The sequence below is a fragment of the Pinus tabuliformis genome, chromosome X (assembly GCF_031772625.1).
Source record: "Pinus tabuliformis cultivar Carrire ecotype Pingquan chromosome X, CPIR1, whole genome shotgun sequence".
NCBI classification, from domain to species: Eukaryota; Viridiplantae; Streptophyta; class Pinopsida; order Pinales; family Pinaceae; genus Pinus; species Pinus tabuliformis.
In genome coordinates this window covers 1,544,079,995-1,544,096,973 of record NC_142308.1, presented here as the reverse complement: position 1 = coordinate 1,544,096,973, position 16,979 = coordinate 1,544,079,995, and the positions used below count along the sequence as shown (strand labels likewise).

The window sequence follows — 16,979 nt, the reverse complement described above, 5'->3', positions numbered from 1 at the left end:
AAGCCCCATTGTCTATGTGACACACATCGGATGATGTACTCCTACTAGATGTAGAAGTAATAAATGCAAAGTCTTGGTCAAACTGTGAAGCAAATTGCTCCACCTCTGTTGAAGCTACAATAGCCTTCTTCAACTTGTTCTTCCTCTTAGGACACGTAGCAGCGTAGTGTCCCATCTTCTGACATGCCCAACATTTGACTTTGAACATATCCGTATCTTTCTTCTTCTTCTTCTCCTTTCCCTTAGCCCCATCTGATGAGGCCCATTTCTTGGCCTTCACTTTGTTCTTCCCTCTGGCTATCAAGGCTACATCCTCCTCATCTGCTATCTTCATCCCACCACTGCCAGTCTTCTGTATCTCATGTTGCACACAATCATCCCAAAATCTATCCCAATTGGGAATATTCTCCCTAGAGGTAACAGCATCTCCAAAGACCTCCCAAGACTTAGGAAGTCCCACTACAACTATCCTAACTAACTCTGTCAGTGCAACTGTCTCACCAATAGCAATCAAATCATCACGTACCTATTTAACCCTGCCAAGATAGTGAACTACACTTTCAACCTTTGTCATCTTGATGTTCTTCAATTTTCTTTGAGTATCATCTTCCTACTCTCATTGGTATTCTGATAGAGAGTGGTTAGACTTGTCCACATCTGATATGCATGTGTTTCCTCTCACCTAAGGAACCACATGATCCTTCAGACTATTCATCAAAATCCTCTTTGCCTTTGCATTATTTTTTGTGAATTCAGCAAGTTCATCTACAGCAGTAGGAGGTACAACCACTTGTCACACTATTTCGCAAACTGTTGTCTCCTCAAACATTGTCTGAATTATGTCCTTCCGAACGGCATTAGTTGGATATCCCATCCAGTCTGTCCTCTATCCTTAAGAACATGGCCATGACTGCTATCCAAAATTTACAAAACCAAGAAAATGGAGAAATGAACTTTCCAGCACACCTTGTTGTCCCAAAAGTTCAGTCTGTGTGAAATTTCACCTTGCTGTCCCAAAATATCAGTTTGTTGTCCAAACTGAATTCGCTATCCAAAAATTCAGTTTGTTGTCCAAAACACTATTTGTCGTCCCAAACTATTGTCTGTTGTTCAAATAGCAATTTTCAATATGTAGCTCTGATACCATGTTGAAATTTGATGACTAAAATGTTTCCTGCAATCCCAACCCGGTTTTAATTTCACCTTATCTCTCATGCAGTTAAATAACCTTTCCCATAAACATACATTCAACACATAGAATTCCGGAAATGAAATTTTCAGATTAAAACACATGGGACTGTCAACACATGCTGAAAATAAATATGGGCATATCCAGACCAGCAACACACATAAAAGTACACACAGATTTTTAGTCAACTTAGACATAGGCAAAACCCCTTCAATCTTCTACAGAGAAAACCTGTTAGAGAGCTCTTCAAATTTATTTATCTTTCAAGTTCAGGAAAAATACATTTGCAGACAAAACAAAACAGCAAAATACAACTTATCTTTAGCCCAAAACTCCTTGAAAACTGTGCCCACTTTGCCTCGATTTTCGTGCCCACTTGAAGCCGAAAATATGTATTGTATGGATATGACTGTATGGACTATCCCGTATAGACTGTACGTATTTCCGTACCGTTGTACGAACTGTACAGATTTTTTTTCAATTTGTTTTTCAAAAACTTCTCTCGAACAGCATACAGCTCACAACATTCAATGTTGTTCATACTGTATCTTTTGTTGTATTCCAAACTTTGATTTCCATGTGCAACTTTGCCAAAAAATCACTCCTTCATCTTGCTGCAACAAATTTCTCCTTCAGAACTTTTTTGTAGCTCTCAGCCTCCTTTCTCCAATCTGCTCATGAAAAATGAATGCAGTCTCTCTTTTCCTTTCCCCCTTTTGTTTTCCTAAATGACTTTTGGGCAAACCTAAAATCTCATGGCTCAGATTCATTTAGATCAAGGGATGAGAATAAATGTAAATTTAATTCTCACTTTCTATTTTTTAACTCGCCCATTAAATAAAGTACCCACATTGTACCTTATGTCTAAAGTCACTTTTCACTTTATAATTTAACATTGACTTTACTACTTATAAAGTCACTTTCACTTTATAAAGTCACACTTAGGAAAAGAATTATTTTGGACATTTTTCCCTAGGTAGAGACTAACCCATGGGAAACCACTTGTCCAAGGTACATTAAAAATCAACACCTCACTCCTTACCACTGGTAGACCAAGTCCCTTGCTTAAAGAGAAAGCAAGTTTCATTCTTCACTCCATCCTTGGGAAACGGTTTTCAGGGTCACTTCTCACATATTCATTGACATATACTTTACAAGTGATCCCTACACTACTGGGACTCCTCCCATCGGTGAAAGTCCTTAAAGAGTAGAGAAACTTAGCTGTGGTGACAGTGGGCTAAGCCTCCACCATTGCCCTTGACCTAGTAGTTGCCCTCTTGGGAACCCCTTTTAGGTCCCTTGCTAGTTTGAGTGGTAACAGTGCATAGAGTGGAATATTCTAGAGCGTAAAAAGGTGAATTTGGGGAGTACGTACATCAAGTTTATGGTCTTGTCCACAAGACCTCAAAGTTTGATATGTGTTCCTTGTGTTTTCATCCACAAAAAATTTTGCCCTAGGTATGCCCTAGTAGGGAAACCCTCGATTGCATTTCTTTGACTTAGGGACATCTTTGAGGGTTGTATAAGCTTGTTTTCAATGAAATATATCATAAGAAGCCCTTTCTTCTCCTTGCCTCGATCTCGAGAAAACATTTGACAACAATAGTTCACAAAACCCTAGGTTGTGTGTAAATTTCTCCAATGTCTATTAATGGAGCGAAGACCCTTTTGAAGTGTTATATTATCACATAGAGCTTCCTTTGAGAGGTCCTACTTCATCGCCTAGTAATATAAACCATGGAACATTAATCAAAGGTGGTTATATATAATCTAGGACTCCTTCCATCGATAAAAGTCCATAAAGAGTAGGGGACAATAGTTGTAGTCATAGTGGGCTATTGTCCCATTATTATCACTTAGTCTAGCGCTTTTTCCTATAGGGTTTCCCTCCTCAAGGCTTGCTATATTGCGTGCTAACAGTACCAAATATTCCAGTTTGACTAAAGTATTTGCTTTATTCTCCACGTAATCTAGCACACTCCTCCTTGTCAAGGAACCTCCTGGAGCGTTTTTTGGGCTGCGCGAGGGCGCTCCCAAAAACCAAAAAGCACACTTGTTCGGAGCACTCTCCGGGAGCGGGAGCAGTTGCGGGGGCGCACTCCCTCACAACCCTAGTGTGTCTATCTAATCTGTATCATATGCAAGCTGCTCTAAAATTCCTCCACATGCATGCATGGGGAATGCCAACCATGCCCACCATGAATGTAATCTCATTGAGGAAATGCCGATGTGCCTATTCGCACTATTAACAAGTCTATAGAACATCAAAATCACTGCTCATTAAGTTATATATTCCTAGAAGTCTGCAATGAGAGGGCTCTCGTTAGTCCTTACAATTCTCAAAGAGTAAAACCTAGATGTTTTGCAATGCTTCTTGCCATGGAATAAATTTAATTAATCCATTTTTAAAATATTATTTCAAAGCATACAAAAATGAACCTTTGATAACCTTCATATAAAATTGAAGGATATATCCATCATTTATGTTTCCACAAAAATTCTACATTTATAAGAAAATATTAGATTCCCTTATGACATTAAGATTCATTTGAAGGCCTAATCTATTGGATGTTTATCAATCCTATATCATTCTAAGTCTATAGCATGATGCTTTGAGACCAATATGCTTGGAGATTAGGTACATAATGTATACATCAAATTAATCTCTTAGAACTAAGTTAAACATTCTAGAATTCTAGAATTGACTCGCTCCTTAGAATGAAAATAAGAAATGTAATAATTGTAAATGATGTAAATAAAAGAAGAGTTGAGCTTTTGATTTACTAATGTTCATGCTATCTAATAAAGCAGCATAAAGAATAATGAAGAAAAATGAACTAGGCTCTTACGAGTTCTTTGTAGGGTAATCTTGGGCCACCTTCAAAATATAGAAACCACCATGCAAAACCCGCAATAGTAGCAAGACCAACATAAGCTGTAAAAGATGACAATAAAACCAAATTATAACTAAATTATTTGTCAAATTATGTGGCATTTCAGAAATAAACTTATAATAATCTGAGCAATATGAAGCTATTTGTAAGAAACCAACTTTAGTTGAAAATCTATTTCATATTACATTTTGAGAAAATGCCAGATATTTTCAACAAATCTTTAAACTTACCACCTATCACCAAATAACGGAAGAATAGCCACCCATTAACAATAGCTTCATTAACCTGAAAATATATTTAACCCATAAAGATGTTAAAAATAAAAAGCAATTAGAGCAAAACCTTTCCACATGAAAATGGATTACTTGGGTAAAGTACTCAGGACATAGTTAACAGCATTGAAGACAACAAAGCATGGTCCACAAAATCAGAAAGTACATATTACAAACAACTCCATAGATAGAACCTATGCAGCATCAAAACAGAGCTATTGATGATGTTTCAAGTTCAAAAAAAACTATAGGAAAATGAATATATAAACTATTTTAAGGCTTGGACTAGAAGTTCATATCTACAACATAGTCCTTCCCTGAAAATAGCTCTTTATCACTGGCTTCAGAAAAAGAGTGAGGATTGGTGAACAAATACCATTTAAAAACAATAAATTAAGTTTTATTGCAACACAATTGTGTGGAAAACACCATGCTATTCAGTCCTCTTCATGTTAATCCAAAAAAAAAAACTGCCACAAATAGCAGCAATCTGATCCTTTTCTTGCAAGCCAACAGTGCCACCAAGGTTTCAAGTAAAAGATATAACCCTTCAAGTGACAAGAACATGAAATGTTAAAATTACCAGAAAGAAATATAAATTTACCAGCAAAAAGACACAAGACATGAACAAACAATGTTTATCGTGGAAAACCCCAATCCAAGGAAAATCCAGCTAATAGAATATTCTATTAATGTCACTTGGCCAAACCCGAACACGCTGGCTAAATGAACCTTCACCACTCACAATCCTAGCACATTACAATCATGTAGTCCCAATCTTTTTAAGGGCTTCATTACATGCAATCCACTGGCACAAAGCCATATGCAACCAAAACCATGTCCCCAAAACGACCATTGTCTAACCAAGCAACTTTGACAATTTCACTGAGTGAAGTTCACCTAACAATCCCCCCTTAGACCTTGACTTGGGTTTCCCTTGACTAAATCTAGCCAAATCAGCCAAGTGAGCCAGCAACGCTAACCTCTAAACCCTACTCCCCTCAAAGTTTGTATCCAGGGTATCTGGTAATTCTGTATGCCCACTATCACCTAGGTCTAACTCCAGACATTACAGGTAACCTCCTAGTATTATGAATGCCTTATCAGGTCTTATAGTTGTATGCCCATTTACATAAAATAACAAACAAACAAAAAATCAACTCCACTATAAATTTTTATTTTAATCTTTTTTCATTGTTGTTGTTGTCATCATCTCAACGGGCATCCCCTCCGCTGCTTTCATCAAACTTTTGCTTCTAGTGTCCTCATTATGGCTCCATGCCATTATGATACCAAGGCATTGTTACCCACTACTTGTGGGTAGTATCCATAGGAGAAAATTTTCTCTTAGATGGTCCTCAATCGATAGCCAGCAGCCCCTTTGCAGCCACTAGATAGCTCGATGTGCCACTATCTCAGCCACCTGAGCCAGCCATATAGTCCATCGTCCATCTATTATGATCTTATATTTGAAGGTGGGCCTCCCGACCCCAAATGTATGACTTTTCATTAGTTTAGTTCGGTCATTGTGTTTACTACCATGGACACTTTTGGGCATGGATTGGTGGGGGGATTCGGCGGAAAGAGTGAACTAGGTTTGTACTCTTGTCTTCTCTGCCGAATTCGGTGGTTAGCCTTGTGTCCTAGTCCTGTGGGATCTCCTTTACTAGCCATTAGCTTAAGGGCTAGCACTACATGGGAAATCCAGATTTTGGTTGCATGGTCCCACATCTCGACACCATATACATAACTACCCTCTGCTCATTTAGCTCCATTCATCTATTTTCCCATCCGGGTCCACATAGGGTTGGCCTCCCCCTACCCTTGTCCACACCTTGGGTTGGGCCTAAAATGATGCCCTGGAGGTTGATGCAGCTAAAAAGAAAATAAAAAGAATAATTGCCCACTCTCAACAGGAAATGTACCACAAAATGCAAAAGATGGTCGGGACATACAAATTTAGCATGTGGGCAAAACCCAAACATGAGCTCTACCCCTCATTCATTGCCACCACCCTAGTTCCTATGGGTCTTAGATGATCCCCCTTCACATCAAAGAACCCATGATTGTCCCAACCCCTGGTGGGCAATGAACTGGGCCACCTTAAAAGGGGGTATCCACTCCCATACCCTACCAATCATGATCTCATCCCCTAGATCCCTGAGCAGTTATGAAGAAAACTCAATCAAAGGAAAACGACATATGAAGAAGGGTGGAAAAAAAAAGGTCGGCATAACTCATGTACCTTGATTTTCTCGCTCCTACACTCATATACCTAAGAGTGGGCTTCCCTCATCATATCTACCCTTGTACCATGACATGTGGTCTTGAGCATTCCCCTGATCCCTAATCTGTTCCATCACTATATTGTTAGTTTTTGGTAGCATCAGAAGTGCTCTAGCCAAAAATTGGTGGAGAGGCTAAGGCACATGAGTTCTAAAGAACCCAAAAACCGTTTGGTGAAATTCCACCCGGATTGTATTTTATTAAATAATAAATATTTTAAATGGAGATCTTAAGTCTAAACTAAGGAAAATTAAAATATTAATGGCTATTAATCAAAATATGGGTGAGAATGATCTAGAAGGCGAATCAAGTCATGTTTTAACATTAGATGTTGATTAGAGACTTAATCTTGATCATTGAAGACTCAACAGAGAAAGTATAAAATGGAGGCTTGGGGTTCATTTGGAAACACACACACACAAATTGAGGAAATCGATTTTCAGAAGTGAAAAGTTCTCAGGAGGAAAATCTATTCCAAAGATCTTGCAGCTGAGAGGCAGAGAGAATCCGAGAGAAGGACTTTCTAGAAAATACAAAACAAAAAGGCGGAGAAAGTTTGCAGAAAGGCAACACAGTAGTCGGGAGAGCTAAAGCAGAAAAGCTGCCTGTCACGCAAAATCCAGAACTGTCGGAACAGTCGAAATTGTCGGGAACTACTGGAACTGCCTGAAAGAGCTGACAATGAGCCTACACAGTGCCAGGGGAGAAATAGCTGGGGTTGGCCAGTCTCATGCCGGATCAACCGAAATTCTACCGAGTGAAGTGAGGTAAAACTCACTCAGATTTTCTGCCAGGATTTTCTTTGTAAAGGATTTCTAGATGAGCATCCTCAATTTGTATCCAGATATTTCTTCTGCATAACAATACACCCTCAGAACTGCAGCACCAGTTTTCCAACATTGGGTTTTTTTGAGGACTATTATGTCCAAAAATAAGTGTGTCCTATGTATCTTGTTATTTGCTTTGTTTTCTATTTCATGAGATCAAATATTAAATTAGTGTAGGCTGCATAAGTACTTTGCTTCAGTATTCAGAAGAATAACTTGATGAATGTAATCTAAAAATCAAGTAGGTGAACTAGATTCAGATTTGCTGCAGTAGGGTTTCCTTCGAGTCTAGGAATTTTCATAGATATCACATGCCACCTACCACCTGAAAGATGTACCATGGACATGTCAACCCATTTAAAGGTTGAAACCACCTAATAGGGTCCTTGGTTAACCCCCTTACTGAGCTTGGAGACACATGAACATGCCAAAGCACACTATGGAACAGCACGCCACCACGAAGTGCCCTATTGATTCCATGATTTATAAGCTCTTTTACTTGATTATTCTAATGATTTGTTATATTGGTGGGCAAGGGGATGCATTGGATCTTATCCATGATTGCAATTGGGTCTCAATTCGGGGTTTGGTCTCCCTATACAGGATCTAAGCCCTCCAAAGGGTCACATTGTCATTTTTAGGGTGAGCGCTGAGAGACATGGGCCTCCACCATAGCAAAGAGTATTTCATGGATCCCCAACAACATTCAGTGATTGCTCGAGTTCCACCTTTTAAATGAGGATTATGCACCTATATCACCATGCCCGGTTGGCTTCACACTTGTACCACACACTTGGCAGGGGTTCCAGGGTCTAGATAAGGATGTGTCTCACAGCAAGAGACAAAAGGAGGGCTCATGTCATCATCCCATCCCTTACAGATGGTTTACAAGTATTATCGATCCACTTGGAGACCTATGAGGATGTCAAATTTCCCCCTCACCCACCTAGTATTGAATGTGGATGATCTCTTTCTGACAAGATCATCCAGACTCATTGGGGACTACAAGAAGAAGCTAGCCACAGAATTCGATGAAAGATTTGGGACAAATGCATTACTTCCTAGGGTTGGAAGTTTAGCAACAGAAGGGAGAAATCTTCCTTGGACAAGCGAGGTATGATACAGAAATCCTGAAAAGATTCGAGATGGAGGACCGTAGACCCATGGCTAAACCAATGATCACCAATTGGAAGAAGATTGATGCATCAGAAGACAAGGATGTCAATCCCACCCTATACAGACAGCTCATAGGGTCATTGATGTATCTGGTCAATACCATGCCAGACATTTGCTACGCTGTCAACACCCTCAATCAGTTCATGGTGGAACTAAAGAGGGCACACTGGGTAGTAGCCAAACACATTCTCAGGTATTTACAAGGAACAGTCGATTATGAGCTCTTATACACCAAAGGTAAGGATATCAATTTGAGTGGATTTACTGATGTAGATTGGCCAGGAAGTTCAGTGGATGGGAAAAGTACCTCTAGGTACTATTTCAACATTGGATCAGGAATGACCTCCTAGTGCAGTAGGAAACAGAAGTTCGTGGCTCTGAGCTCATCTAAGGCAAAATATATGGCAGCAAACACAGCTTCATGTGAGGCCATATGGCTTAGAAAACTGCATGTTAATCTATTCAAAAGGAATATGGAGGCGACTAGGATCATGTGCGATAACCAGAGTTGCATCAAGCTCTCTGAGAATCCAGTGTTTCATGATAGGTTGAAGCATATTGATATCCGGTGTCACTTTGTCAGAGACTATGTCCATCGAGGAGTTGTATATTGAGCTACACTCCTACAGGAGAACAGGTGGCGGACATCCTCACCAAGGCCCTTGGAAGGACAAAGTTTGACTACTTAGAATCTGCCCAAACCCTTTTTGGGTATTGGAGATCTCATGTGCCACAACCTCTCCACCAAATTTTGTGGCTAGAGCACATCCGATGCTACCCCAAATCAACATTTTGTGCATACCCCTTTGCCAAAACCTAGCCTTATACTTCTCTATGCTGCCATCTGCAGCATACTTGATCTTGTAGATCCACCTTGATCCTACAATTGATTTATTCTCTAGTTTAGGTACCATTTCCTAAACATCATACGTCATGATAGAATTATACTCTTCTACCTTGGCATCCACCCAAACTTGGTGTTGTACGACTTCCGGAAAACTGGAGGGTTCTTCAACATGTGCTACCAAGGCTTGGTACCTGTCAGGCTATCTACGCAGCCACTTATTAGTTTTAGGAGCTCTAGCAAACTCCTCTGCATCCCTCAGCGTCTGTCGTACTTGCCTGTTGATTCTACCATTGGTGGTGTGTTATTTTTAGGTACGTTCTATGCTAATTTAAATTTCTTTTCCACATTAGCAATCACATCAGCATAAAGTAAACTGCAGATAGAACATAAATATAAATCGCAGAAGACAAGCCAAGACAAGAGGACACAAGATGTCGCGCTAGCCAGGGACAAACCCCAATGTGGGGAAACCCTTGATCAATTCTTCTTTTATGTTCTTCAAAGTTTAGCAAAGAAAGTGAGAGAGACAGTACATTGACAATAGAAGTCAATCACTTTGACTTTTGATATCGGCATGGATCGGTTGAAGACATATTGCTTCAACCGATTCTCTAAGGTGACTCGTTCACCTATCATAGTGATGCATCTCATCTATTCGTTGCACATTACCGGGTGACACCTTGCTGTACTGTCACATGTGTTGAACCTTGATGACTAAGGTGCTCTCATCTTCATGCTGCTCATCATGCTGCATCTTTCATGGTCTTATTCATCATCAAGCTACTCATGCTCATGATCATATTCATCATTACGCTACCCATGCTCATATCATCATGCATCATTATGTTGCCCATGCTCATATTATCATGTTGCTTATTATGATGCCCATGATCTCATACATCATGTTGCCTTCCTTTGGAGACAGATGCTCCGACTGTTTCGACAGTTCCCAGTAGTTCCGGCTTTTCCGACAGTTTCGGCTTTTCCGGCAGTTTCGGCTTTTAAGGCATTTCCGGCTTTTCCAGCTTTTCTAGCTTTTCCGATATTTCCGGCGTTTCCGGCAGTTCCAGCTTTTTCAGCGTTTTGGCTTTTTCAGTATTTCCTGCTTTTTCAGCGTTTCCAGCAACTTTGGCTTTTCTGGCTATTCAGACTTGTCTAGCTTTTCTCTCCTCCTACTAAAACCCAAAGACAAGTAGAAAGAGGAAGAGATCCAACTGTGTGTAGAAATGACTTGAAGTCCTCTCTATTTATACTAAAACATAGAGGTTGAATAGACATGACTGTTGGGCTTCTGAGCCTACATAAGTTGTTGGCCGACTTAACAATTTGTTCATAACATAAATAAATTCATAACTTCATAAATACTTATCGGAATCGGATGATCTTTAGATCAATCCTACACCTCTCAATGAGAGGGATCCAATAAAAAATCAACTGCCATAAATAATATGACCCACATGGATTTTGGCCCTAGTTTCCAATTTTAACACTCCCTCTCAACTAGGGAGAACTCCATCCGCTAATCCATATGTCCAACTGTACTATCTCTGCTATCAGTGCACTGCACTGCTCTGCTCAGCTCTGCTGGCTCTACTCTACTCTGTTGGCTCTACTGGCTCTGCTCTGTTCAGCTCTGTTGGCTCTGCTCAGCTCTGCTCATCTTTGCTGAACTTTGCTCAACTATGTTGACTCTGCTCTGCTTAACTTAGCTCTAATGAACCATGAAGAATGAGAATTGATCAAGAATGTGTCATACCATTCTCCATATCAGTCTCAGAGTGTGTACCACTGGTCCCAGACCAGTCCTCAACCGACCCGAAGTCAATGTCATAGTAGGTACAACTCCTACCACTGGTCCCAGACCAGTACTCTACTGACTCGAAGTCAGTCTCAAAGTATGTACCTCTGGTCCCAGACCAGTCCTCAACCGATCCGAAGTCAGTGTCATAGTGGGTACAACTCCTACCACTGGCCCCAGACCAGTATCATTGATCCCAGATCAATGAAGGTCATCCTAGCATAGGGAGCGTTGTCGTACAAATTGTCACAACAACGCTCAGACCGGGGGTTGTCACCCTGACCCCCGATTTCTTCGTTTAAGCCTGTCTCCCGCAACTAACGGGGGTAGACCCTATGGGATAATGGATGATCAACTGTGGACCAGTTGGGTTGGGAAACACGTGGGGAAACAAGCACTTAATTGATTTTATTAAGTTAATAGACCAGTGCCTTATCAAATAAATGATTAAACGATTATGTATCAAATGTTGAAAACATATGAACTCATTAACAATCGTTTACCATCAAATAACTCAATCAAAGATTAACTTTTACCAAATGTGAGATAATCGATAAACGCTCAATGGCTTAACAATATTCCAGCAATTAAAATTTCAAAAGATTAAATGTTTTAAATAACTACGTAATTTTAAATGCTAACCAGAGATCACATTCATGTAGCTAACCTTCAAATGAACATTTAAGCATGTTTAACCACATAAAGAAATGATAAATATTAATCCCACATCAAAATTTTAGCCTTAGCAAGAAAGATATATCGCAAACATGACGAAGCCTTGAGCCAAGACTGTATCTGGCAAAATATTTCCAAAATATTTTTTATATTTTTAAATAAAACAAGACTAAGCCAACTAAAATCTAAATTAATGAAACTTAAATCTAAAGAAAATTCTAAACTATAGGACAAAATAAAAAGTCTAAAGAATTTATTTTTTTTAATTTAAACTTAAATAAAAGAATGAACTAAAACCTTAAAACTAAAACTTTTTATGATTTTTATATTTTTTAATTTTTATGATTTTTTATTGTTATATTTTTTTAGTTAAATGAAAAACTAAACAAAACAACTCAAATCGTAAATCTAAATCTAAAACTAAAGTAAAAATTTATTAAATCTAAGACTAGAAAATAATCTAAATTAAAATCTATCTAAAAAAAAAAATTAAAAGGGACTACTTTTAAATTTTTTTTTTGAAATAAAATAAACTTTAAAGAAAATCTAATTCTAAAATCAAACCCGAAACTAAACTATGATCAAAATCTAAATGTAACAAAATGAAAATCTAAAAGGGAAAAAAAAAACAAACTAGACGCTGCTTTTTATTTCTTTACTATATGAAACCAAAACTTAAAATAAAACCTGAAATCGAATTCTGCCTACGCATATGAAAAAAGACTTACACATATCAAATTGTCCTTTAGTTTTGGTTGTTGTGTGTACAAGTTAGCGGAAGAAAGGAAGAACGATGGCAGGCAGAGAACAAGGCTACGGATGGAATGAACAAGACAACGGCAGCAGGACGAAGGAGATGACTAAGTGTGAATATGATGGAGCCTCGAACCAAGTCTGCGGAAGGAGCAGCTAAAGGTTTGCGTGGAAGTGACTGTGGTTTAGACAAAGAGAGCTGAAAGGAGCAGGGGCAACATAGGGGGAGTATCAGCCAGCGGGTGCGGGACTTCGGCAACAATACGTGAGCATGCAGCGGATGAGCAAGGAGCAAGATGCCATGTACAGGAGCAGAGAAGGCGTAAATGGCAACTGGACGGTAAATAATGACGCCGCTGGATTTTTCTGTGTGATTGGAGACAGTGGGCAGCGTTGATTGCTGTAACTACAGAAACGTATCTAAGATAGAACGCAGATCTCCCTAAACAAAAATTCAAAATGCCCCTATAACACAAAGAAACCCTGTTGATATAGCAAGGGTCTGATCAAACCCTCGGAAATCTTCAGAAAACCCTACAAACCAGCTACAATATTTACAGTGTTGTGACTCTACAACAACCAGATTTGTCAGTAACCCTCAATAATATTTTCAGAATATCAGATTTACTATGAGATACTTCAGAAATCTCTCATGCAATTCAAAAATAAATTTTAAATGTTAGACCCAGAATTGAAATTGGTTGGGCTCTGCAAGAAAATTCTTTGTGGGAGTTGGTTGGTTCAGCCCAGAACTTCCCCAAACGCCCACTGATATTCTCAATAAGGGTTTCTTGCACAGCTCACTTCAACCATCAATAAAGAGGGAAAAAATAGTATTAAATTCCAGATGTAATGGAGATACCTGCCATTATTTCAGAAATTCTAATACCATTCAAACCCTAGTAAGTGAACAAGATACATGTGTTCAACAATACTCTACATCAAGCTATTACTAATGGCTGAAAATAAAATTATGCAGAAAATAAAACAACTCACAGCACTTCGAGAGAGTAACACCAGCAAGATTTCAACCCCAAAGTCTTTCTTTATTTGCACCAGAAAAGGTTTACAAGAGAGCTTTCTTCAACACAAGACTCACAGATCGAATGATCTCAAATGACCCCTAGCACCCTATTTAAAAGAAAAATTCCCAACAGCTAGTTCGAGTTATCCATGTCAAAATGATCTCAACTGTCGATGAGGATCAGATATCTTTTAATCTCATCCGTTGAAATTTTAAATGCATTAAAAATTTGAAATTCTGCATTTATTTACTCAAAATTTTGACTTATTATTATTTTTTTTAATTATATTTTATTTTTTTTATTATTTTTTTCATTTTTTAATTAATTATTTATATCTTTTCTTTTTTATTTTTTTTCTTTTTTTTTCAATTTTTAATTTTTATTTTTAAATGGATCCTCAAACTTAGCCTTTGGAAAAATTACCTAGGACCTAAGACTTAGGACTTATGAGGGGATTAAAACATTTTCTAACCCTCAAGACACTTTATATCATGACTTTTACAATTTTACATCTCAAGGGGGAAAACCCATTTGTCATAGACCCTCATAGACCAACCAGTTCTACGACCAAATATAATCTAGTAGATCAACGCACTAGGATTCCCCTAAGATTCTGATGATAAAATTCATTCCAGCTTTGGAGTTGGGCTGAAGGAAAACTCTGCCGATCACGGATTGATGAGACAAAAAACCTTCCAGAACGTAGATTATCACTGGAAAATTAGGTCCACCTAGGCAATTTACATACATGACTCAGCTTTGCTAAGATTATTTACAATTCACACATGCAGACTGGGTTTACAACATAATATGATCAAGTCGACGATGACTGTCGAATGGCACGAACACATCAATCAAGCACTATCCCTTTTGCGAAGAAAAAGGGGGTGTACTGCTATGGGAAGTTGACACATAGTGGTCAACATCTGGCTATACTTGGGGACACGTTGCAGCACTGCAGGAATGTGAGAATCCAAAATCTGCATCCACACAACACACAACAAAAATAAGTAGCGTCCATCCAAAAATCATCATATAACATTTAATCACATGAAAGATATAAGCTCTTCATTTATTAACAAGGAAAGTAAATCTAATCCTAAAACAAGAATAAATGTTGAAATAACAGAGAGTAGGGTTAGAAATACAATACAAAGGATGCCCCATGGCATCAGATATCATCTTTGAAGAACAGCTTGAGCATTTGGCCATTTGCAGGTAGATCAAGTGGTTCGCCATCCAATCTGCTCAAGTGGAATGAGTTTGGTCTAGCTATATCTCGAATGATGTATGGTCCCAGCCACAAACTGTCGAACTTCTTATGTTTTCCTGGTTTTTCATTCTTGTGATCCCAAAGAAGTACCATATCTCCCACCTGCAAAGATCTAGATCGAGAGAATTTATCAAAGCTTTTCTTAATGTTAGATTGATTTTTACACATAGCATCAAAAGTTGTCCTACGAGCTTCATCTAACTCCACAATCTGATCTATTCTATTCTGAACAACATCTTTATTAACAAAAAATTTATGAAGGAGTTGATAATCTGGCAATTTAAGGTGCACAGGTAAGGTTACATCCAAGCCATAAACTAATTCAAAGGGAGCTTTACCAGTAGCTTTCTTCTTAGTGATCCTATCTACCCATAAAGCATACTTGATTTTGCTATCCCATGATCTCTTGTTATCTCCTACTATCTTCTTGATAATGGTTATGAGATTCTTGTTACTTGATTCAACCAGACCATTACCCTGAGGATAGTAATTTGATGAATGAGATAAGATAATGCCATATTTGAAACAGAAAGATGAAGACTCTGAAGAACTAAAAGCCTTAGCATTATCAGTGGTGATCTTAGCAGGGACACCAAATCTAGTAATGATATTATTTTCAATGAAATCAATAATAACCTTTTCAGTGGCATTTTTAGCGGGAATGGCTTCAGCCCATTTAGTTAAATAATCCGTAGCAGTCAAAATCCATGAATAGCCATTGCTAGAATTTTCATGGAACTTCCCAATGAAGTCCAGACTCCAACGCTGAAAAGGTGCCTCTACAATGACAGGTTGTAGGGGCAGGGCAGCAAGCTTCTGTTTCCCAGTGAATAGTTGACAGGCTTGACAAGTTCTAACAAGCTTATGCACATCAGAAAAAATTGAAGGCCAATAATAACCATTTCTCAGGATTTTGTGGGTGGTAGTTCTAGCAGCATGATGACCACCACAAAATCCTGAATGAAACTCAGAGATTAATTTCTTGGACTCCATTTCATCAACACACCTAAGCACTATGCCCTCAGGATTTCTCCATCCAAGGCCTTCCTTCATAAGGCAATACTTAGTGGCTCTTAGTCTAAGAGCCCTTCTCTTATGAGCAGCTAAATGGTTAGGACATGTAAGATTCATCAAGTAATAAACGATGTCCTTGTACCACTCATGTTCTCCTAATCTTTGCAATTCCGGCGAAGATAGATCGCTAAAACAAAACAGACCAAGAGTCTTTTCGTTACTTTCAGACAACATTTGAGCCAAACCTTGGCCTTTGACAAGCTTGGTGGGTCTGATCTCTAAATCATATTTTTGTATTTTAGTATCCCACCTAGCGTGAGTCCCTAAGCAATCGGTTTGAGTTAATATATCTTTAACAGCAGAATGTGGGATGAAAGCAATGATTTTAGAATAACCCACATAAGTTTTGAAGTGCTTAAGAGACTTGACCAGGGCATAAGTTTGCTTTTCCATGGTATTGTATTTTAATTCGGAATTTGAAGTGCTCTACTCATGAAAGCAATAGGCTGCTCATAACCATCTTTATTCTTTTGTAACAAGACACCAACAATGGTATCTTCGGAAGAGAAAAAAAAAATCATGAAATCCTTGGAATAATCGGGACTAATTAAGACAGGAGCTCCTGCAATAGCGCATTTGATCTCTTGAAAAGTCTTTTTGCCGTCTTCTTGCCAAACAAATTTTGCATCTTTCTTTAGAAGACTTTGAATAGGCTTAGATATTTCTGTGTAATTTGGAATAAACCTTCTAAGAAAATTTGTCTTTCCAAAAAAAGACTGAAGGGATTTAAGATTATGAGGAAGAGGAATCTTTTGGATTGCTTCAATTCTTTCAAGATCAATCTTGATTCCATCCTTAGAAATGATATGGCCAAGTAATTTCCCTTCTGTTACTCCAAAAATAGACTTAGCTGGATTCAAAGAAATCCCGTATTCTCTACATCTATCGAA

The 16,979-nt window shown here is 38.5% G+C and overlaps 1 protein-coding gene across 2 annotated transcripts in view; it reads right to left on the bottom strand.

Moving 5' to 3' along the window:
• Positions 1–16,979, bottom strand: part of ECA3 (endoplasmic reticulum-type calcium-transporting ATPase 3) — a 447,643-nt gene that overhangs the window by 119,148 nt on the left and 311,516 nt on the right. The window contains exons 28-29 of one of the 2 annotated variants that reach the window (XM_089449125.1): positions 4,314–4,368; positions 4,039–4,124 (exon numbers count right to left, since the gene is read on the bottom strand). In XM_089449125.1, coding sequence (XP_089305251.1) covers positions 4,039–4,124; positions 4,314–4,368 — 141 coding nt within the window. Of the gene's footprint in view, positions 1–4,038; positions 4,125–4,313; positions 4,369–14,898; positions 15,118–16,979 lie in introns of those variants that run through there. The other variant, XM_089449126.1, reaches the window with a different exon arrangement.